The 25584-nt window shown below is 33.7% G+C and overlaps 1 protein-coding gene across 1 annotated transcript; it reads right to left on the bottom strand.

The window, feature by feature from the left end:
• Nucleotides 1–17886: 17886 nt before the first annotated feature.
• On the bottom strand, nt 17887–23204 carry LOC107841047 (pectin acetylesterase 8). The gene is made up of 13 exons (XM_016685057.2): nt 23050–23204; nt 22792–22946; nt 22581–22663; nt 21834–21960; nt 21655–21734; nt 21465–21551; nt 21212–21336; nt 20999–21059; nt 20097–20150; nt 19942–20019; nt 19179–19260; nt 18506–18645; nt 17887–18200 (listed from the first exon to the last, which is right to left on the bottom strand). The coding sequence occupies exons 1-13, from the start codon at nt 23103–23105 to the stop codon at nt 18030–18032; spliced, it is 1299 nt and encodes a 432-aa protein (XP_016540543.2). The 5' UTR covers nt 23106–23204; the 3' UTR covers nt 17887–18029.
• Nucleotides 23205–25584: the final 2380 nt, after the last annotated feature.

Genomic DNA, 25584 nt, shown 5'->3' with positions numbered 1-25584 from the left:
GAGTCATATAACATAAAGACGAGATTCATATTTTAAAGGAATAAGACAAGTAGTGTCACTTGAAGCTATTACTTTTCATCTAAGAACTGAGAATGGTTATTAGTTTGCATAGGAAACATCACTTTGGGCTAAGAAATGACATACAATGAGTCAGTAACGTATAGAGAGAATAGCTTCTTGGAACTAAGTATAAAATGAGATATGGGTTTACGAATCATGAGTGTCATAACATAGAACTTGAATACTTGGAAGCATGAAGTGCTGAGAAACATTATTGCTTCTAGTTCAGGGGTTGGAGCATGGAAATAAGTTGCATAGAGAACTTGGACCTTAGGCATAGACACAATTTGGATACATAAGACATTGGTAGAATATCCTTTTAAATTGAAGTAGGAGGAATTTACTAGGATAAGAATAGATTTATCACCACCATGAGAAAATTCAAGACTTTTCTTAGTTCATCATCTCCGCCTTAGCTCAAAGGTCGCTACACTAGACTTGTGGACATACTTTTTCATTAAATCTATAAGCACGATACTCATAACAAAGGGGTATCACTATATAAATGAGTGTTAAACTCCCTCTGATAACTATAATATGAGGACACTAAGTTCTATTTAGGATACCCCTTCAAGGGAATTCAAGTCTTTATGATTTTGAAAGGTTCTTGTAATGCCCTGGGAATGCACCCTGGAAGCCACATGGTACATATGGCCCCGAGAGACCACAAGCTAACTCATGAACTAGTACCTGCTGTGAGCACTGAAAAATAAGGACAAAGACATGTGCCGAATTTAACTAGAAATGCCATAACGTTTAACAACTAAAATCAATACTAAATCATAGTTTTAAAGGTCTGAAAAATGCTAGTAATACTGATAAAAACAACCGAAAACTGACCAACTTTCTGTAGTAGTCTGGAAGCCTCAAATTTACTGACTGTAGAATTGATGGGACAAACCCCTTACCAACTCCGACTGACTAAATAACTGAACTACTGACATAACTAAATATAAGATAACTCATCCTCAAAGGACGAAGAATCACCCCTACTGCTGCTTCTGATACACTGGAAAGTCTAAGTATGGTCGGGAACCTGAGTGTACGAACCTATGAGATAAGACATCTAACTGACATGCCCCACAAACCTGAACTGACTCTACTAAATATTAAATTGAGATTGTGGGAGGCATCATCTAACCAACATACCCCAATATGAGCTAATTGGAGTCCAACTTGTAACCCCAATTGGAAGGGTGTTAATACCGTGCCACAGGTACTAACAATGGATGTGTGGATCTACTAAACTAACGTTCTAAAAAACATATGAGTCACCATAATATGATAGGAGTACTCAGGATATATGTGTCAGCCCTAATTGACAGGAAGACATCTCAACCTATGCTGGTTACGTAGTTTTGTAACTCAGGAATTGCTACTAAGGGTCAAACCATAACCTAACAGTAATGCCCACATCCCTGGGTTCACTCGGTGCTGAATCATACTCCCAACTGAACTGACACTAGTCATTAGACTGGACTAGGCTTAACTGAACACAATTGACTATGCTAACTTGACTAAAAGATATTGCTCATGGTATAACTGAATTCATACTATAAAATCTAAAAATTAAGTAAATAACTAAATTTGGGGTATTAATATCCCCTTGGACTTAATAGCATTGACAATGGGACCATACTACAACTTTAGAAACATAATAAGTAGTCATTGTTCAGAACTCATTCATCTAGACATTTTACTAAACACATGGGAGGCATGAACTTTTTCATGGGAATGAGCAACATGAGAAAATACCATGACTATAATATTCAATTCACAACTTAGAGATTCGACATCATTCAAAATACGTATTAGTTTATTCTACTTTATCACACATATATTCTTAACGCGAAATCAACATAAAAAAATATTCATGGACATAAATCAATTTAATCACGTGAAACTAATAACTTAAGTTTAAAATGTGGTTCTTGGGCTCCAAAGGTGAAAAGGACCCAAGGATGAACACCTAACATACCTTGATCGAAGAATTCTTGGAAGTTCTTGGTGGATTTCTTGAGAATTTCTCTTGAATGTTAAAGGGGCTAGGGTTTTGTTCTTGGGAGAGAATGATTTTAGTTTTGGGAATTATAAAATATAAGGCAAAATTGTTGTTTTGGGACCTAAATACTATGTTTTAGTTGAATTAAACGGGGGGGGGGGGGGGGGGACCCAAATAACCCTCAGGACCCGAAATTTATTTAAACTGAACTGGATCCCGACGCATTTGGTGATGCAACCCAATGTAATATACTGTATTATTGTTGCCAATGTGGTAGCCGATGGGACACGGCTATATCATGTTGGTCCACTGCTTTGGCTATCCAAACATTCCCTAAACATCGTCCATAAAAACAAAACTCACTCGAGATGAACTATCGACACCCCTGGAAATGAATTAATTTAGAAACCAACTTTTTAGGGTCGGGAAGGTCGAGAATAAAATCATCAAAGGTTAGGGGTAAAAAATGAGACTAATTCTCCAACACTAAGCTAAATTTTCAAGCTCTAAGTCTCTTACACATACACTTGGAGTTAAATTGAGTTAAGGCTAATATGGGGTATTACAATATCTTCCCCTTGTGAACATTCATCCTCAAATGAGACTAATTAAGCTAAGAATACTGAGGTACAAGAGATTACATGCTAATTATGCATACTGAAAGTATGGTTGCCTAACTGAGTCTGAAACATGATACATGGCTGAACTGTTTTCATAAATGTATGAATGACATAAGGATGACGTGCAACTGAAACTGAGTATGGAAAAAGGGGAAATCTGAGGGAAACTGTTACCTTAAACTAAGTCTGAGTTTGCAGAGAAGAGATGAGGGTACTTAGTTCGAATAAATACTTCTTCTTCCCAAGTGGCTCCATCAACGGACTGGTTCCGACAAAGAACTTTGACCAAGGGAACTTTTTTGTTCCTTAGCGTATGATTCTAGCGATCAAGGATTTTGACTTAAATTTCTTTGTAAGAGAGACTGTTCTGAACATCTACGTTTTCTAAGGGGACCACAATAGTTGGGTCTCCAATATACCTCTTTAGCAATGAGACCTGAAATACTGGGTGCACTGATGCTAAGTATTTAGGCAACTCAAGCGCATAGGCTACCTTTGCGAAGCGACTTAGGATTCTATAAGGTCCAACATATCAGATACTACACTTTCCTTTCTTACCAAACCTCTTTACTCCCTTCATGGGAGAGATTTTTAAGTAAACTAAGTCGTCAACCTCAAACTCAGGGTCTCTTCTTCTCACATCTGCATAGGATTTCTGTCAGCGTGGGGTTGTCTTAAGACTCTCCCTGATCAACTAGACTTTCTCTAAAGCATCAAACACCGAGTCAGTCCCTACCAAAGTAGTCTCACCTACCTCAAACCAACCAATTAGATATCGACATCTTCTCCCATAAAAAGCCTCACACGGAGCCATCTGAATGCTGGAATAATAATTGTTATAATACGCGAACTCAATCAAAGGTAAGTGATCATCCCAACTACCCTTAAAGTCGATGACATATGCTCTTAATGTATCCTCTAGGGTATGAATAGTCCTCTCTACCTGAACAACTATTTGAGGTTGAAAGGCTATACTAAGGTGAACTTAGGTACCCAGACCTTTCTAGAAAGCTTTCCAAAAGTGAGAGGTAAACTGAGTACCCGATAGAAATGATGGATAACGGAATACCGTGCAACCTAACTAGCTCTCTAATATAGAGCTTTACATAGTCCTCAGTTGAATAAAAAGTATGGACTAGCAAGAAATTGGGTGATTTGGTCATCCTTTCCACAATGATCCAAATCGAATCATGTTGACAACAAGTACGAGACAAACAAATCACAAAGTCTATGTTTACTTCCTCCCACTTGCAAGTGGGAATATTAAACTCTTGTATAGAAAAACTAGGCGTTTGGTGTTCAAACTTAACCTGTTGACACGTAGAGCACTTAGCTACAAACTCTACAATGTCCCTCTTCATCCTACTCCACCAATACATTTCCCACAAATCGTGGTACATCTTAGTGGACCCTGGATGAATAGAGTAACACACACCATTGCTTCAACAAAATCTGCTCTCTCAATTCATTTACACACGGCACACATAGTCTACTCTGACAATGCAACGCACCATCTCCCTCTTGAGAGAAAACCTCTACTTTCTGATCTCTAATAGACTTTTTCAATCCAGCCAAACTTGAATCTATATCATGTTTTTCTATCACCTCAGCAACCAAAGATGATATCAAACTATTTTGCACCCATACACTACCCTCAGATGAATCTATCAAGTGAACACCTAATCTGGTGAGCTGATGAACCTCCTGAATTAACTTCTTTATATCATTCTTAACGTGAGCAACACTACCCATAGACAATCTACTGAGGGTATCCGCCACTACATTGGACTTTCTCGAATGATACAAAATACTTATGGCTTAGTCTGTTAGCAATTTTAACCACCTTCTCTGATGAAGATTTAAATTTTTCTGCCAGAACACGTACTGCAAGATTTTGTGATCCGTGAACACATCTACATTCACCCCATAAAAATAGTGCCTCCAAATCTTCATGGCAGACACAATAGTTGCTAACTCAAGATCATAGGTAGGGTAATTCTTCTTATGGGCCTTAATATGTCCAGAGGTATAGGCTATGACCTTACTCTTATCTATCAAAACATACCCCGAACCAACTCTAAAAGCATCACTGTACAAATAAAAGCCGAATGAACCATCTGGAAGCATCAAAACTGGAGTTGTGGTAGTCGAGTCTTTAACTCCTGACAAAAAACTCTTCTCACAAGAATCTGACCACTAAAACTTAACTTTCTTCAAAGTCAATCTGGACATGAGGGATGCAATAGATGAAAATTCTTCAACAAACCATCGGTAAGAACCAGCCAAACCCAAGAAACTCCTAATATCTGAAGAAGAGATGGGTCTGGGATAGTTTCTCACAACTTCGATATTTTGAAAATCAACTCTAGTGCCATCACAGGAAATAATATAGCCAAAAAAAGCTACTGAACTTAGACAAAATTTGCACTTACTAAATTTGGTGAACAACTGATGGGCTCTAAGAGTTTGCAATATAATTTTGAGATAGTCTGCATGATCATTTTTGTTATGAAAGTAGACAAAAATGTCATCGATGAAGACTATGATGAACATGTACAAGTATTGTTTGAACACTCAGTTCATCAAGTCCATAAAGGTTGTTGGGGCATTTGTGAGACCAAAATACATAACTAGAAACTTGAAGTGACCATACCGAGTTTCTAAAGATATTTTTGGAATATCACATTCTCTGACTCTGAGCTGGTGATAGATGGATCTGAGATCTATCTTAGAAAAGTAACTGGCACCCTGAATTTGGTAGAACAAGTCGTCAATTCTAGGGAGTGCATATTTATTCTAAGAGAACCATCTTTCTTTCGCACGAAAAGGACTGTAGTGCCTCATAGGGAAACACTGGCCTAATGAATCCCTTATATAGGAGGTCCTTTAACTATTCTTTTAGATCTTTGAGTTATCTTGGAGCCATTCTATACAGCGGAATAGAGAGAGGTTGGGTATCTGGAAGAAGGTGTATCCCAAATTAAATTCCCTTTTGGAAGAAATTTCGGGAAGGTCTTCAGGGAACACATCTGGAAATTCCCTTGCTACTGGAACTGAATCAAGATTAGGAGCTTCAGAACTAAATTATTTGACTCGTACAAGATGGTAGACACAAACTTTGGATATCATTTTTCTTGCTCTAAGATATGAAAAAAGTTGACCCCTAAGCGTTATAGTACTCCCCTCCATTCAAAGACATTCATTTGAGAACTGGAAATAGACAACTTTGTTCCTACAAACCACTGTAGAATAGCATAAATAGAGCCAATCCATGCCAAGAATGACATAAAAATCCATTATCTCTAACTCTACAAGGTCTACTGAAGTAACTTTTTGAGACACCGTAACCAGGCAGTTCCTGCATACCCGTCGGGCTATGATGGACTTACCCACTGAGGTTGATACTGAGAAAAGATTGATTAAGGTTTCGGTACTGACCCTGAAGTTGACAGTTATATAAGGGGTTATAAAATAAAGAGAAGCTCCAAGATCTAGTAAAGCATAAACATGTAAATAAAAGACTTATAATGTACCCATAACCACATCAGGATAACTCTCATGATCCTGTCGGGACAGAAGTACATATAGCCTGTTTAGGTGCTACCCACTGGTGGCACTGCCCACTGGTGGCACTGGAAGTGGCACCCTGCTGAGTCGAGTGACTGGTTTAAACTAGAGGAAGACTGTATTGACTTTGCGGGCTGGCCAAATTACATTTTCTAACTCTGTGGCCTGGATTGCCAACCAAAAAACATACATAATTGCCAGATCTGTACATTCCCTAATGGTTTCTACCATATTTCTAACAAAAGGGACTTGTATGACCACTGTTTATACTACCTTGAGTATTAGAGCCTGGCGTTCTAGTGTGGTTATCATTTTTGAACTTTGGTGTAGGCGCACTAGTTGAGGACGAGGCTGGAGTTAAAGATTTTTGATGGAATTAAGGAAGGTTAACACCCTTCGACCTCGGTTGAGCAAAGTTAAAACAACTTATCCTAGCCCTCTTATTCTCTTTTTCTTTCTCCTTAGCCTTCTACTCCTTAATTTGCTGAGCATAGACCATTAACCTAGACAAGTACATTTTCTTAATCAACATCACATTCCTACACTCCTTGACCATATTATCTGCCATACCAGAAACAAACTTACTCATTCTAGACCTGTTATCAGACACTACATTAGGAGCATACCTAGATAGCTGGGTAAATTTGATGGAATACTCCTTCACACTCATGTTGCCTTGTTTCAAATTTATGAACTCTTGCACCTTGGCTTCCCTTAACTCCAAAGGGAAAAATCTATCTAAGAAGGCTGAAGCAAACTCCTCCCATTCTATAGGCCCTGCATCTGTACCTCTATCCCCTTTCCATTGTTTAAACTAGGTGTTAGCTACATCCTCCAGTTGGTAAGCAGACAATTCATCACACTCACTAGAAGTTACCTTTATAATGTCTGTTACCTTTTGCACTATTTCGAGGAAATCCTGTGGATTCTCTTCAGACTTGGATCCTAAAAATGAAAGAGAATTCATTCGGGTAAAGCCCCAAATCCTAGTTGTGGTAGTATTGGCCATTGGTTTGTCCTAAAAATTAACTGGATGAACATTTTGAGTTGCTACAGAGTGGGATAGAGTGATGAATATAGCTCTGAATTCTGTATGAGAAACATGCTCATTCAGGGGATCTTCCTGAATGGGCGAGGGTGCTGGCTGGTTTCTATTTCTTCTTTTGTTAGTCTTTCTGGGAGACATATTCTATAAACAGAAGGAAGATTTGAATTAGACAGAGAGTTTAATTTGAGCATATGCTCATTCGTACGACATGAATACTAAAAGAAGGGAAACTTTTCCTAAACCTTCTTGTAGCCTCTTGTCCATAAGTGTGGCACGCTACACACTCATGCATAAGACTCTACTCGACACAACTTTCATACTCCCAAGGACACTTAAGATCTTAGGCTCTGATACCAAGTTTGTAACACCCTGGGAATGCACCATGGATGCCAGTGGTGCGTACGGCCCCGAAAGACGACGAGCTAACCCAAGAACTGATACCTGCTGTAATCACTAAAAAATAATAATAAAGACGTGCGGAATTTAACTAGAAATTCCATAAGTTTTAACAACTAAATCATATTTTTAAATTTCTGAAAGCATGCTAGCAATACTGATAAAAACAACCAAAAACTGACCAACTGTCTATACTAGTTTGAAAGCCTCTAAATTGATTGACTGTGGAGTTGATGGGACAAGCCCTCAACTAAATCTAGCTGACTAAACAACTGAACTACTGATATAACTAAATATAAGATAACTTGTCCTCGAAGGATGAGGACTCCCCCCTACTGCTACTACTGATGCACTAAAAAGTCTAAATATGGTAGGTAACCTGAGCGTCCGAACCTATGATATAAGACATCATAGCGTAAGAAATAAATATGTGATCAGTACTTTAAATGTACTAGTATGTTAGATGAGGTAAGGCTGAAATGCATGGGTTCATAAGAATAAGGTAATAATGAAATGACATAAGATGACTGAATATGAATGCATGAAAACTAGGAAGTCTGAAAATACATGACCAAGCATAGAATATGACGCTGAGATAATCTGTAAACAGAAGCATTAGAATACTGATATATGAGTAACTAGTACTGATATGTGAATACTAAACTGAGACTGTAGGAGGTATCATCTAACCGGCATGCCCCAATATGAGCTAATCGGGGTCCAACTTGTAACCCCAGTTCGAAGGCTGTCAATATCGTGCCATGGGTAATAACAATGGTTTTGTGGATCCACTAAACTAATCTCCCAAAGGACACATTATTCACCCTAATCTGGAAGGAGTACTCAGGAGATATGTTAACCCTAACTGATAGGAATACATCTCAAACAACGCTGGCTATATAGTTTTGTAACTCAAGGATTGCTACTAAAGGTCAAACCCTAACCTCATAGGAATACCCCTATCCCTTGGTTCGCTCGGTGCTAAATTCTACTCTCAACTAAACTGACACTGATTATTAGACTGGACTAGGCTTAACTGAATACACAACTAACCATGCTAACTTGAAAGAAAGATATTGCTCAAGGTATAACTGAATTCATACTGTATATTCTAAAAACTAAGTAAACAGATAAATTTTGGGTATTCATAACCCTAGGACTCGATAGCATTTGCAATGGGACCATACTACAACTTTAGAAACATAATAAGTAGTCATTGTTTAGAACTCATTCATCTAGACATTTTATCAAAAACATGTGTGGCATGAAATTTTACATGGGAATGAGCAACATAAGAAAATATCACGACTATACTATTCAATTCACAACTTAGGGATTTGGCGTAAGATTTACATCATTCAAAAAACGTATTAGCTCATTCTACTTGAACACACATATATTCTTAACTTGAAATCAACATAACAATATATTTATGGACATAAATCAATTTAATCATGTAAAACTCATAACTAAGTTTAAAAAGTGGTGTTTGGGATCCAAGGGTGAAAAGGACCCAAGGATGAACACCTATATACCTTAATTGAAGAATTCTTGGAAATTCTTGGTGGATTTCTTGATAATTGATCTTAAAGGTTGAAGGGTCTAAGGTTATGTTCTTGAGAGAGAATGATTTCAATTTGAGGAAATTATGAAATATGAGGCAAAATTGTTGCTTTGGGACCTAAATCCCATGTTTTGGCTGAATTAAAATAGGGGAAAAGACCCAAATACCCCTCTGGACCCGTAATTTGTTTAAACCAAATTGGGCCTCAACGTATTTGGCGACCCACTGCGTTGCTCAACCCGACGCGATAAGCGACGCTCTGTGTTGCTTCTTCCAATGCAATAGCCAATGCGATGTGGCCATATCACGTTGGTCCACTGGTTTGGCCATCCAAACATGCCCCAAATATCGTTCGAAAAACCCAAAACTCACCCGAGATGAACTATCGACAACCCTAGTCGTGAATTCAATTAGAGACCAACTTTTTGGGGTCGAGAACATTGAGAATAAGATCATCGAAGTTTAGGGGTCAAAAATGAAACTAGGTCTCTAATAGTTAGATAAATTTTCAGGTTCTAAGCCTCTTAAACATACATTGGGAGATAATTGAGGTAAGGCTAATACAGCGTATTACAGGTCAATATTCATCACCCTATAATTTACATCCTCAAGAGAATACACATACGTACTGCTTAACATGTAACAATCCACACTCCACTCCTTAATATACTAGCATTAAACCTCTAATCGCATAACCAAATAATTTAACAAAATTTAAAAACTATACCAAGAGCTCACATCATCTATATATACTTCCCTCAACTCAGCTCTAAAGAACGCCATATAACAACTCCCTAGACTTCTCCATACGAAGAACTTCGAGAACATGAACTAGGTACATATGACACTTATACACTTAAAATCTCATCCAACAACATGTTACCCGGGGTTTAACTTATCTTTATAAACCCAACACTCTTATCTACCTAATTACTTAGCCACAATTCATTATTTCAACACTGTTCCTTATGTATATACATCACAATTACCCACTTAAATTTTTCATAAGTTATCTACCTATGCTCTTTCATACATCAAATCAAGCACTAATTTACTCCCGTAAATCCGTATTACTATCCTCGAGCTAACATTCTTATCACCACAATCAACATCTAAAGTTCAAGCTTAACAACTATTACCAATCATGAATTGCCAAAGAAATATCCCACATATTGTACTAGTCCATCAAAATTTATGACAAATTGATCAATCTGAATTCCATATTTCACTTAACTACGACCTATAACCACATCTTCTTCACAATATTAATGCTATACCATAAAATTTACAACATATCTTCTCACCTACTAGACTATTTTTCAACTTCTACATAAAAAAAATCAAAAGACTCTTAATGTAGTAAGACCACATAAATAGGATAGTTGATCTTAATATTAACATAACTCATTACGTTCTATGAGCATAGTCTCCTTCCTCACATTAAATCTACTTATCCAGGCATACCTTTAAACTACCTTCAAAATTCTATGTATCACTAAGTCCCTATTTCCCTAAGATTTCCCCAATTAAAGTATAAATTGATAAATTATTAGTCAGTCTATTCTTTCATTCACAACCTATGATTAGTTTTTTACTACTATAATAACTATCCATCATAAGATCCTTTCCTATTTCAAATAAATTCTAAATCATCATAACTAATCACTTTCTCTCCTAACTAACATAAAATCTACAAGTCTTTCTACATCCATAGCCAATCACCATAAGAACATACCACCTCCAACACTTACTTAATGTTTACACTAATATTACTACCTTTTTTACTCAAAAATTACCCTCACTCTGACTTTTAAACTTATGACTTCATATCACTAACCTTGAGATCATCTTACTATTCATAAGTCATAATACCCCAATTTATACAACCTTTTGGATGGAAATACTATCCCAATATTTAGATACACATCTTTCTCCTTAAGAGATATGTCTGCAATAAAGTTTCTGAAAGGGATTTAATACGCCTCTTAACTCAAGCGAAAATGCACAATTCATGAAGATAGAGGTATACCTTGAATTTATAAACTTTGATGCACTAAAGAACTCATTTCAAGAACTTATGTGGTTTCCTAACTTTTCGATGACTTAGTAGAGGGGATCACATCATTTGGAATCTAAGCTTTTGCACTTTTGTCACCTCGACAATGAGGCATAGCCTACAAAATTAGAGCAAGGAAGAAGTTTGGATAACTTTCACATGGATAACACTATTGCATGATCTAGAGTATAAAAGAATGAGAAATATTTCAAAAATGCCTCATAGCCTCCCTCCTATAAGTGTGGTATGCTACACACCCATACAAGGGACTCTATTCATGATATAATCCAAAGGGACCTTAATGCTTTTGGTTACATCATTCGAGGCCAATACAAAGAGGTCCAATCCATGGTCAAGTAAAGAGCACGAGGATGCACTTGGTGGGCCCTTTTTAAGCTCCTAAAATCACAATTCCATATGTGGATAATTGCTTGGAACTTGGAGGATGCTTTGAAAAACCCTTGCGGGTTATTTCTCAAATAGCCACTTTTGGGCTATTTTTCCAATAGGCTATTTTATGCAAAGACAATCACTATAAATAAATGCCTTAGTCATTTCATTTATAACTTTTTATGATTTATGAATGAATGCTCTTTAAGAGTGAATTACAAGCTTGGATTAACTTGTGTCGATACTTCAATTCGAAATGTAGGTTGCTCAGGAATTTGATTCCATTGAGGTGTACGTAAGAGTTAGGTTCTCATGGTAATATTTAAGGGAGGGTTTAGGGTTTGATATACTCTTTATTTTCCCTTTTGATATCATTTTGTGTCTATCTTTCTATCTCTTTACCTTGTTATCTTGAATCTCCCCATATTTTCCCCCTCGTTTGTGTGTGTTTTCGCTTTTCTTATCTTGTCTCATATTATTTTGTATTAGATCAGAGCCTGATTTTATTTCCACTAAGTCAATGTTGGGTCTATTTGTGTTGAAATTCAAAAATCACAATGGAAACATTTTATTCCCATTTTACCCCTAGGCTAAAAAATTAAGTTTTTGATTTTTGTGTCATTTTATGTTTTTATTGTTAGATCCTTGTTCCCTAACACTATTTAAGTTGAGATCTAAAATTTGAGCTAAATTGGAGTTGAGTTGAGTGACCTACCATTGTTAAAGCTTGAGTTTGAAGAAAATTTGAGGTGGGTTCTCAAATTGGTGATTTGTTGTTGAGATTTTGGGCTTGAAAATGTTGGTATTGTTCTTAGATTATTAACGTGAGCTTGGGGTTTGAATTTCATCGAATTTCGATGTCATTTTCTTAAGGGTTAATTTTAAATGTTCTTGGTGTTCGTCATATGTTATTGAAAAAGAACATTCAAAAAGCGAGTGTTTTATCCTAAAGGAAGGTAAGAGAAGGTGTTGTACTTGTTTGTTCCAAAGAATATTTCAAGTCTTCCAAAAAGAGGAAAGGATCAATTGGCATAAAAAAGGAATATTCCTAAGGAAGAAAATAGCAGTGAGTACAAAGGAGGGGACCACAAAGAATTCAAGGCTTTCAAGTGTAGATTGATTCATTACTGAAGTGATCAAGGCCTTCAATAATCTCCAAGAATCTATCAAGATGATCCAAAAGTTGAGAAAAACATTTGAAGACCCTCCACACCTTGATATTGCATGATTAGAGACTTAGACGCATACTGTTTAAGGGTGACGACTATCCCTTGTCGTCACCTCTAGTCATCAACTCAAATGCAAGCCACCACAACAAGTTGTCAACCCTACTGGTTAGGGGTGATGACTATCCCAAGTGACAATCAATCACAATAAGTCATCAACCCCACTGTCTAAGGTTGATAACTAGCCCATATTCATCACTTTAGTGATAAGTCGGCAGCTAAAGAAGGCCAAGTCATCACAATCACTACCTAAGTATGACGACTTCCCCTTTTTTTCAACCTTAGGCGTCAGTCAAGTGATGACCCACCCACCTTAGTCGTCGCTTGGAGGCAGCAACATCAATTCAAATCGTCAAATTATCTTAAGCGCAATTTTAGATTCTTAGTTTCTTTTATTGATTCTTTAACTTCTTTTATTTGATTCCAAACACTAATTAAAAAGTAGTAATCATCCTACTTAGTTGTGAATTAGTTTTAGAGTCCGCTTCTTTCATTTTCCTATTTCTTTCTAGCTTTTCTCTTTTCATTTCATTGTTAGTTTTTATTCAAGTCCGTACATAATTTTTATTTATTTGAGTCCTTCAAATAAGAATCCATTCTAACCTCAAGCCATAATCAATACCAAGTAATCTCATTAGAGTAAAAAGGAGCTATCAACACTTGCAACTCCAATTGAGTGACAATCAAAGGTGAACCTTGAGAGCTTGTGAGGTTGTTTTCCTAAAATTAACTTATTTATTATTTTTGTTTTTTTGTTTAGTTTTTCTTTTAATAGGCACAATGGTGGATGGAGGTGATATTCCTAGTTGGGTTGGATCAATCATGGGAAGGTTTGATGCCATGGATAGCCGAATGAGATCTCTTGAAGGAAGAATGGAGAGCAGGGAAAGATTTCTTTAAGGGAATATGGATAATATGATAGATCGTCTAAGATTTCCTAAATCCACCCTTCCTAATCCACCAAATCTTCAATCTCCCTTGAGTGGACATGCTCTAATTGAACTTCAAGGTAACAAAGCTAACTCTTGTACTCTTGTGAATGAGGTTAGAAGCCAACTAACTGTGAATGATAGCTTATATTTAGATAAGTCTAATGTCTCTTTACTTCATTGTGATAATGTACAACTTGAGAGTATGGATACACTAGTTGATCATAATAATGACAAAATTAACTCTTCTAGAAAGATCAATTTGTGTCAACCTAGTATTGAAGCCATTGTGTTGAGTGATAGTATATTGTCTTGTGGAAGTCATGAGGACCAACTTGTGTGTGAACCTATCCCATCTCTTAGGAATGCTTGTGAAGTGTTTAAAGGACCTCAAGTGAATGATGATGCTGAAAATATTGGTCGATTAAGTCGGAGTAACCCCCTAATTGCCTTTTTTAATGATCATGCTAGTATAGAGAGTATAAATAATTGTATTAGTGGTAATATGGGGAAAAGAAGTGTTTCCTAAACCCATATCCATGGTCACTTTACCCATTTGATCCTAGTGATAATTTGAAATATGGTGGTTCCTCTTCATACCACTTGGTGCTTGGGCAAGAAGACAAGACAACCATGGGTGAGGGTGTTGGAACTTATCCCTAAGATGGAAATTCTTTCTTAGAGATTTATAATCTACTTGAGGGACCAATTTTGTGTAACGGAAGGATCTCCAACACAAATGAGAGACATAGAAGGTTTTGGTGCTTATTGAGTTTTGGAACCCATGTGAACCTTCATGAGCGGTTGATTCACTACAATGGTTCCTCTAACATACCCTTTTGTTTAAAGCTCTTGAATGACTAAGTAGTTCTTACCATTTTAGGTTATAAACCCTTGATTGATTATTTTGATGCTTGGTTATATCTTAAGTGTGTGCAAGCTTGGCATGATGCTATGATTGATTGTGCTAACTCTAACCCTAATGCTTGAGGATATCGTGTTTGTTTATCCTTCCTTTGTTTTAGCAAGGTTTGGATTCGAGGACGAATCCTTTTCAAGAAGGGGGATGATACAATCCAAAGGGCCTTAAAGATTTAGATTAAATCACTCGAGGCCAATAAAAAGAGGTACAAGTCATGGTCAAGCAACGAGCTCGAGAATGAACTTGGTAGACCCCTTTTAATCTCCTAAACCCATAATTCTATGTGTGGATAATTGCTTGGAGCTTGGAGGATTCTTTGAAGAGTCCTTGTGGGTTATTTCCCAAATATCCACTTTGGGCTATTTTGTAACAAGCTATTTTATGCAAAGGCAAACACTATAAATAGAGGCCTTAGTCATTTCATTTACAACTTTTGATAATTTATGAATGAATGCTCTTTATGAGTGAATTACAAGCTTGGACTAGCTTGTGTTGATACTTCGGTTCAAAATATTGATTGCTCAGAAATCCGATTCCATTGAGGTATACATAAGAGTTAGGTGCTCGTAGTAATCGTTAAGAGGGGGTTTAGGGTTTGATATACTTTTTATTTTTCCTTTAGAATATCATTTTGTGTCTGTCTTTCTGTCTATTTATCTTACTTGTTACCTCGTGTTTCCCCTTGTTTCCCCCTCGTTTGTGTGTGTTGTAGATTTTTGTATCTTTTCTTGTATCAACTCGATACGGCTTTGTATATACCCTGAGATTCTGAATCGTGCTCTGATACCAAGTATTCAGGATTTGAGTCGTGGCGTTGATCGTGACGAGAATCCCGAACCACAAAGGCCCGAGAGATGCCATAGCATACTATCATAAGCATAATTCATGAGAAATACGGAAGATATAATGAAGTTCAAGATATCTTATAAGAAAACTCCATCAATAAGGTCATAACAAAAAGGTTAACTAAGTCTAGTCTACGAAGCTTCTACTGAAGAATAACTGTCTAGGTCGGGATAAGGCCACTGGTAGGATCATAAACTAAAAGACATGAACACATGAAAAAACGCCTTTCAAAAGATGGAGGCACGCCAACTCTGATGCTTCAGATGGTTCTACTACTGTGATGGACCGTGGGATTGAGCCTCAAAACCTTTATTTTGAAACGATGTAGCCGTCCGAGGATGGTCAATACTTGGAATGTATTGGCATGTATAACAACCCCAAAACAACATATAATTTATACAAAATAAATAAGAGCGTTGTGAAAATAATTTAACAAAAATAGAAATCAAAATACATGGGAATAATTTAAAAGCTTCAATCAATCTCGTAAAAAGATAGACTCAACTTTTTTATTTAATTCAGAGCTAGATGGTATTCTCGACCTTTTTACTATCAACGGGGTATATTGTTCGACTTTAACTCATTGACCCAGCCCTCAAATCTAAGTTTTCCACAAGGATTGGAGTCTCTACATTCTATTTTAGTATACCAATGCCCGAGGCAAGTATACGTGGCCCATCCTTATTTCAAGACTGAATTAATTCCAGCGTCAGGAAAACACTATTTTGGGTTGTAAGATTATCAACTCATGACTTCTCGGTTAACCATCTAACCCGCTTAAAGACCATATTTAGCCTTTTAAAATCATGTTTCATTCTTATAAAAGCTCATCTCATATTCTTTTAAGGGCATCCCGTAAAAGGTATCGTCATATCTAGACTTGCAAGTTGTATCATATCATATCATCCTCATAGCCCTTCATTCGAAACATATATCATTGACCACCATATTAATTCAGATATCACATAAGAATTCTCTTACAAAATCCATGAGCAAGTTTAGGTAAAATCACATTCTTTAAAGACATTTTTATAACTGGTAAAAGTGGTTATCTTTTCATGATTCATACACTCTCCTTGAGAAAACAGGAGCATTTAAAAATACAAGAAACATCCTTTGAATCCACATAAATAAAAAAAATATATAATTTGCTAAAGAAGCATTTAAAACTCAACCTTTTCATCATTCAATAAATATTTCACAACACTAGTTAAATGCATAAATTTCATCATAAAAAGGGGTTCGTAATTCATAATCTTCAACAATTTTAAAATCCATAGCATATGTATATAAATATAATTTTCTAGAATATGAAAACACCATAGTTAAGCTGATGAGTATTATGATCGTTTTACCTTTCTTTTTGATGAACAAAATTTGAGACACCTTGAATCTGAGCCTTAGAAATATGAATTTTAAAAAGAAAACCTATCTTCTTTTCTCTTAAGAGAGGAGAGGATATTGAACATTTAAAAATTGATAACTGATGAGTAAATAATGCTTATAGAGTGATTTAAGTCGTGGGGTAGGGTTTGAGGTGAGAAAAAGAAAAAAATACCCCTAAAAAAACTAAAAAAAATTATAGGAATTTCGCAGTTGACAATTTCAGTTGATAACCCGTAAACTAGTTGATGGCTTGTCAACTCTTGTCGCCAATCTCTATCCATCTTTGATCTTTACTAAGGTTGACAACTTCAGTTGATAGCTCGCCAACTAATTGACAGTCCGTCAACTAGTTAACAGCCCGCCAACTCCCGTCGTCAACTTCTGAAAGATTTTGAGCTTTACTGCCTAACGTTGAAAGCTTCAGTTGACAGCCCATCAACTTGTTGACGGCTCGTCAACTCCTGTTGTCAATCTTTGGCAGACAGACATTCTTAGGTAAAGTAAGCATAACTTTCCACTATGATATCAGATTAAGGTAAAATCAGATGCATTGGAAAGAAGACTCGAAGATATTTCATTTGGTATGTAGTAGGCCACCTAAATTATTATATTATAGGAGTAATAGTCATTGGAAGTTCATCCAAGTAAGAATGTCCACTAAAACTCAACCAGCAGAAAAGTTTTCAACTCAACTTTGAGTTAGGAGATTTTTATTACCTCCATTCATCGTCAAAGATGTTCCCACACTATAGAATTGATCCACTTATATTTACATAAAAATTATTGGGTTCGAGTCTATACACATAAGAATGACGGTTCGAATTCTAACCCGAAAACATAAGGTGTTACACAATTAGATGGAATAAATGCAAAATACATAAACTAATAAGTTTATAAGTAAACAATTAGATAAGTAAAACTTATGTCACAATATTGGAGGCCAGAACTTTTTAGTACTTTTGTCAAAGGGAACTTTATATATGCATATATATATATGAGAAACAGTTTACATGAACATTAGAGAGTTGTATTGTATATGACTCGAGCAGTTGCATTGTAAGTTGCATTGTCAACTTTCCATGACCATATGAGTCGAGCATTATTTGTGAGTGGCAACTCATTAGTTTCATCAATCAAATAGGTGTATTTTCGATCAAAGTACCAATCAGCAAATACCTCTGTGTGAAGCTGCATAAACAAACAAAAGTGGAAAACAAAATAGTTTAGCAAGCCACGCTATCAAAATAGTAATTCACTCATTAATAATTTGTTTGGATAAACTTATAAATCAGCTTATTTTGAGAAATTTTTTTCTTTTAAAAAGTGTTTTTTAAAGGGTGTTTGAATTGACATATTTATAAGTATTTTTAGATTTTAAATATTTTTTTTTTATTTTTGAAGATGTTTGGCAAAGATAAAAAATATTTTTGATCACTTTACTTTTAAGTTTATAAATTTCATTTTCAAATATAAATAAATAAATAATATCTTACCTGGCCATTTACGTTAATGGCAGTTTCAGGAATCCACCTCCGCAGAAGGCTATTATGATGATGTACTGAGTCTACAAAAACTCCTCTTAATTTTGGATTATCTCCTTTGGGTAATGCATTTAAGAATTCTGACCTCATTTCTGAAATTGACAAATCCAAAAATATTAGAAATATTACTATATATTATGTTGCTTGCACTCTTTAATAATATCAACGGCGTGTGTTGAATTCATCAAATTTAATATATTTAAAGAATTCAACACGAATGCGAGGAGTCATGTATTATTAAAGAATCCAACACAAATGGCGACATCAAGAGTGAAGAATCCGTACAACTTAGACGGTATAATATAGTTGAGAAGGTGTATTATTTTTTTCCTAAATAATTTTAACTTAATTAGTGTTTAGTTACGCAAATATTAGATTCAACTTGAAGTTCTATCGTAATATTGTTTCAAATATTCTTTGCACAAAGTATAACCAAACACAATTTTATAAACTTTTAATAAAATAACAATAATAATATACTCACAAAAATCTCAAAAGTGAGATTTGAAAGAATAAAATATACCACACAAATCAAATCAAAATAAAATGAAAGATGTCGGATCAAAGAAATCTATACCAAACACCTACTAAAGTCAATTTTTGTGTAGGTCATGTGTATACTAACCTATCAGGCTTTGATTCTGACTTGCTGAGCATTTTCCACCGTCAATCAGGCCACCCATATAATCTCCAAAGGTATATTTTGTCTGCAAAAATACAGTTCATTTAGGAGAAGCATTAATATAGCAAGGGGTGATTTGGTTGGAAAAGAGTTATTTCGGGATAATTTATCTTGAGATTAGTTATTGTGGGGTAGTATCCCTCCATATATGTGAAATAATTTATTTTATCACTATGATATAAATGATAGAATAAATAATCTTGATACTAACTAATATCTTACACTAAATATAAGATAAAATAATTTTTTATTTTATTTAAAAACTATTTATCTCTTATAACTCACACCAAACCATCCCTAAATGTTACTTAAAAGTTAATCTTATTAAATAGACTTTGTTTGTGAAAAAAAACTTTTGAAATTTCAAAGTTATTTTTCACTTATTCCTATTTTTGATTTCCATTTTTACTTAATATTTTTTATATAGTAAGAAAAAACAATTTTTTTCTAGTTTTATCCTTTAATTTATTTACAAAGACTTATTGAAATTTTAAATAGTACCAATTCATAGGGGTTGAAATTTTAAATAGTACCAATTAATAGGGGTAATTTGTAAAGTTACTATAACAATTATTATTTTCTTGATGAATGTGCCAAATAAAAAAATGATAAATAATTTTAAACCGAGGTAATATCACAAAATTAGATTTTACACTAGAGTAAATAAAAACGATGAAAAATAGTAATAATAATATGAATTACCGACCTCAACATTATCATATGCTGACATGAAAATAAAAAGAGGTGTCTTGATATCTTGTTGAATATTCTGTGAATAGAGGCACTGCAGCAAATTGGAAAATTAAAAAACATTCAAGAAAAAAGTATATATATATATATGAGGGAATTAAAAGTGTATACCAATTCTGGTTTCATTTTTGAAGTGCATGATTTAGGTAATGATTGGGCAGCTCCCTGCAACTCACATAATTATAGAGGTTTTTTTAGGAAACAATAATCTCAATTAATTTAGAATATAAATTATTATTAAAAAGAAAATACAGTTACATGAATTGTTGGAACAACATAAAATGTTAAGATCTGTCTTGAATTTTTCTATTTTTTCTGATTTGCTAACGTAATTAGAATTTCCTTTAATTTCTTGGTGGAAAAAATTTTCTTACTGTAAAATATTTCTTCCATGATTGGGATTTTGGGGGAAGAAATTCTGAACTTCTATAAATGATAAAGACTCTTCATCTTAAACCATAACACAATTACATTTACAGTGTACAGTTTTATTTTGGAGGAGATTTTCTCTCAAAATTCTTAAAATTTTTTTATATTAGTTTATCTTATATAGGCCAATTATTAGCTAAATAATTATGCTTTTAGTATATTTTTCTTTATGGTTTGAAGTATCACTGCTTTCATTTGCAACTAAAGCTATTACCTTGACAGTTGACACTGAAGAAGAGATTGACCAAATGCTTTATTTAGAAGTATATTTATTTTTTTCGAATAGTCGAATATTTTTGTCTGTAAATCATCTCTTACATCCTCCCTCATTCACCTGAGCTAATCGATTTGTCACAGTCTTCTTTGTTTGAGCTGTTCCCAGGCACACAGATCGAAGATTTCACTTGTCCTGAACAAGTACGTAGAGATCATTGTGGAACCATGGAGGGAGTCTCAATCGATCTTTTCTAGGATTTCTTATCACACCACACATTAATTTTGACATTCATGACGCCTAATCGATTTTGAATTCAACAAAATAATTTATCTAGCACTTAGCTTGTAAGAAAGAAACAAGAATATACTTGTAATTCGGCAACTCCTGAAAATCTGACGTGCCAATTTTTTTCGAGTTCAGAATTCTTGCTGTTATAAAAAAGATAAATATATATTCAAAGTTAGAATGGACGAAATATAATAGTTTGCTAATCATATATATATATATATATTCATTTTTATTTTTTAAATAACATTTAAATATAATGACTTTAAAAGTCTGGTTTAAGTTAAAGTCTTACAAATGAGGAAAATAGCCACAATCATTCAGACATTTAACTCGAGCGGCACTTGGCAATGAATCGCGAAAGCTATCACAGTATAATACAGCTGGATATCCTCCGGCAGAACCACCAGCTAGGAGGGCCTGTAATAGCAAAATACATATTGAGGTTCATAAATAATTTTTTTGTAAAATAAAAATTGCGATAATAATATTAAATTAAGGTGTTACATATTTATATAAATACAGAACTGAATGAAATAGTCACATACATTTTTGGCATTCTTTAATCCCTTTTCTAGCAACTCCTCTAATATTGCATAAAAAATCCTTTTCCCTCTGAAATGAAGATTGGTAGCCTAAACAAATAAAAATATAAGGTAGTGATAATTTATTTACAGCAAATAAAAGAAAATATTTTAAAGTGGAATTGAAAATTATAGCTTTGGATAAAAAACATACTGGATCAACATATTCAACATCTCCTACGAACGATCCACCATCACAATATGCAAGAATGACTTTGTTCCAATTGTAAAAATCTGCTTATTTTATATAAAAATTATCATATATGGGATTAATTATGCTTAAATTCTTAAAATATTCATCAAAATTTCAAGATATATTAATCCAAAAAATACCTGGATTTGCACTCTTATTTTTGCTGTGAATTCCTCGAAATTCTTGTTCACCCATGTATTTTGATGAACCAAGTTGTGTCTTGGTACGTCCTATGCAGTCTGTGACGTTTACACACCATGCTCCTCCCTATGAACAATGTCGTTTAATAATTTTTTTGAAACAACTATTTTCCTCGTTTTAAAAAGAATGATCTGTTTTAATTTGATATGAAATTTAAAAAAATAAAAAAAACTATTGAATCTTATAGTTTAAAATTAAAATTGTATCAAATGTATTAAAATGTCTTTCAATCTTGTGTTCTTAAACATGCCACATGAAAAGTTTGAATTAAAGAGTTGCTAAAAAAGGAAAGGATCGTTGTTTTTGAAACGGACTAAAAAAAAAAGTATGTCATTCTTTTTAGAAAAATAGAGAGAGTATGTTTTTTGAAACAACGATATACTTCCCTGTTTCCGAAAGAATGACATATTTTAACTTGATACAAAGTTTAAGAAAATAAAGAAGACTTTTGATTTTTATCGTAGTAAATTAAAGTTATGTCTAATGTATAAAATTATCCTTTAATCTTATAGTCTTAAGCATACGGAGAGGAAAGTTGGAATTAAAGTATTGTAAAAAAATGAATCATTTTTCTTAAACCAATTAAAAAAAAAAATAAGTCATTCTTTTTTAAACGTAAAAAAAATACGTATCTATTTTTTTTCTACTCTATTAATAGAATTTAAAATTTGTTGTAAATTGCTTACAGAAATTTGGACAATCCAACTATCAACTCCATCTCCAAATCCTGGATCAAAATAGTATGCTGGAGGTGATCCATCCAAGCACACTGCCAAATAAATAATATTAAATTTAAACATATATAATGTAAATCTAATATAAAATTTATTCTTGGAATATCTCATCAAACATGAAATTATTTTTACATATAAGTGAAGATATTAATAATTAATTAACCTGCTCCTTTTGACACTGCACTATGAACTACTGTTTTCGTGATATTATAAAGATTTGGGTTTTGTTTTTCTACTTCTGAACATTCAATTGTGATGATGGTCAAAGAACAAACAAACAAGATAAAAAGTTGAAGTGATCTTGAAGCCATCATCATCCTGTAAAACATAAAATTAAAAAGTTGATGATTAATTAAAACATATATACAAAGAAATATAAGTTGATAGAGAAAAAATAACAATATTTTGAAGGTGCATTTACTTTTTAAAATATATATGTTGCAGAAGATGTTTAAAACCATGAATAAATTTTAGCATAATCACTCATCTATATATAGGAGGATGGAGAAGTTAAATTGTTTGGAGCAGAGGGAAATTAGGCATTAAAATAGAAAACACAACATTAGAAAACCATACACTTGTCTGAATATTCTCAAAAAAAAAATAAAAAAAATCCTTGAAACATAAATATTATTTGTAAGGTACATAAATTCTTGCCACTGCTTTTCATAAGTTAATAATACCCCATCAGTTTTAAGAAAATGATTTATATTTATTTCTCGTCCGAATGATTTTTTTTGGCAATATTTTAATTTTAACTTTTCACGTGCCATATTTAAGACGACAAGATTAAATAGCATTTTGATACATTTGACATAACTTTAATTTAAAACCACAAGTTTTAAACGTCTTTCTATTTATTTTCTTAATCTCCGTATCAAGTCAAAACCGATCATTCTTTTGAAAGGAAGAAAATTGTATAAAAATTACATCTAATAATAAGCTAATGATCTTTATCAGATCCCCAATCCCCGTTTGGATTGACTTATTTTAAGTGCTTTTACGTCAAAATTTACTTTTAAGCACTTTTAAAATGTTTGTGTAAATTTAAAAAATGCTTATAAACACTTAATTTTAAGCTAAAATGCTAAAAATAAGCCACAATCTTTAAGTTAGAATTTCTATGTTATAGCTTATGACTTATAAGCCAAAAGTCAAAAGTCAATCCAAACAGCACTTATATAAACCTACATAATATTTTTTTTTGTCCAATAATACTTATTTATTATTGACTTGACATATGCTTTAAGAAATAATAAATAATAGAGTAATTTTACAATATAATTCTTTGAATAAATAAATTTAATTATTTAGAAAATACATTGTATAATGAATAATATTTAATATTAAGATTAAAATAAATACAAATGCATAAATTATTTAATTATTTTTCAAACTCAATAAATATTATTAAATATTTATTTTTAGTACAACAAACACGTTAGAAAGTGTTTTATGTTACACGAGGAAGGTGCAAAGCCATAAGATTGGATCCAATATTGACTTTACACATGTCATTGTATTTGTACTAGCATTGTGGAAATAAAGATTAAGCCATAATGATTGGATCCAATATTGACTTTCATTGTATTTGTATCATTGTGGAAATAATAAAAGCTGTTATTTTCAATTTTTATCTCTCTTTCTAACTTCTTGGAGTGTAAATTGATCAAGCAAATACATAATTTAGCTAGTGGAGATGTGTTTTATCTATGTAGATGTCAAATACTTATGAGTATTCTACTAGACTTAAAAGAGGTACTAATACTATAGCTTTCATACATCTAATAAGCTAATTATAATATCCTAACTAAAACTTCTGCATCCATGTATGAATTCGACAATAGTAAGTTATTGACTAAAAGCTTTGCATCTATTCTAATTTATAAATCCCACCATGATCTAACCATGATTAGAGGTAGAGCTAGCATAAACTCAGAGGTTTATTCGAGTCTCTTTCAATGAAAAATTTTATCATTTATATATGATTAGAATTATTTTTTACGTATATAGTAGGTGTTGAACCTCCTTCAACTAGTTCGTATGTGCACTTTTGAAATCCCTTAATGAAAAACTTGGCTCCGCCACTAAACATGAGTCTTCAATGAATGAATTCATGCAGCAAGAGCATAATCATAGTCTGCTTCATTGTCATCACCATCTCCTTCTAAGCATGCTGCTAGAGTATAGTCATCTCCATCTGGCCATGACCTTTTATGAATCTCAACAATCTTGAAAATGCTAGACATTGTATATATCACTCTTAATTAATTCTTGAACTATATGTACATATATTAAAATTTATGATATTGGATGTTACATTTATTGAAGAAACCATTTGTTTATATGTATAGGTAATGGAGAGGTAACTATTAGACTCGTTTGGACACGTTAGGAAGTGTGTTATGTTACCTCAAGAATGTGCACATCCAAAAATTAACTTTACATCTCATCACATATGATGATAAGCTTTATAAAGTTATTATTCTCCATTAATCATATGTTGGTGGAAGTATAAAACCTCTCTCTTTATCTCTCACTGAGTACTTTTGTGAGGGAGAAAGGTGGTATATATTTAAGTATAAACCATCAAAATATTAAGGATGTATCTAGCTAAAAAGTCTACTTATTTAGGAAGGGATAGAGTATTTGCTTACTTTTTGTGGTGAGCTTACTCACCATAAAGGTGTATTTAATTTCATTGACTTCCTCAAAGAGTAATCACAAGTATATGTGGCATGCCAAGTTGCCAACTAAGTATCCCCATAGATAAACCACTCTTCCACAGGCCATGCACACTTCTCCACTAGCTAAATCTTGTTTTGGCTTGTTCAATAAACACCAAAAAGTTCGAGAGAGATACAAATTGAAAAATAGAGGGATTTTATTCCCACAATGATATAGAATATGTAACCTTTTAACACTCATCACATACAAATACAATGACATGGTATAA

This window comes from Capsicum annuum, chromosome 9 (assembly GCF_002878395.1).
Source record: "Capsicum annuum cultivar UCD-10X-F1 chromosome 9, UCD10Xv1.1, whole genome shotgun sequence".
NCBI lineage: Eukaryota > Viridiplantae > Streptophyta > Magnoliopsida > Solanales > Solanaceae > Capsicum > Capsicum annuum.
Note: the sequence above shows the minus strand (reverse complement) of the source record. Positions and strands in the feature narration are given on the sequence as shown.

Excerpts from the sequence above, each read along its gene's own strand:
- LOC107841047 (XM_016685057.2), bottom strand. The coding sequence starts at position 23,105 with ATGCTAAAATTTATTCATGGTTTTAAACATCTTCTGCAACATATATAT. Across the intron at positions 21,735-21,833 it reads AAATAAGAGTGCAAATCCAG|ATTTTTACAATTGGAACAAA; the intron begins GTATTTTTTGGA and ends TAAAATAAGCAG. Across the intron at positions 21,337-21,464 it reads GATTAAAGAATGCCAAAAAT|GCCCTCCTAGCTGGTGGTTC; the intron begins GTATGTGACTAT and ends TTGCTATTACAG.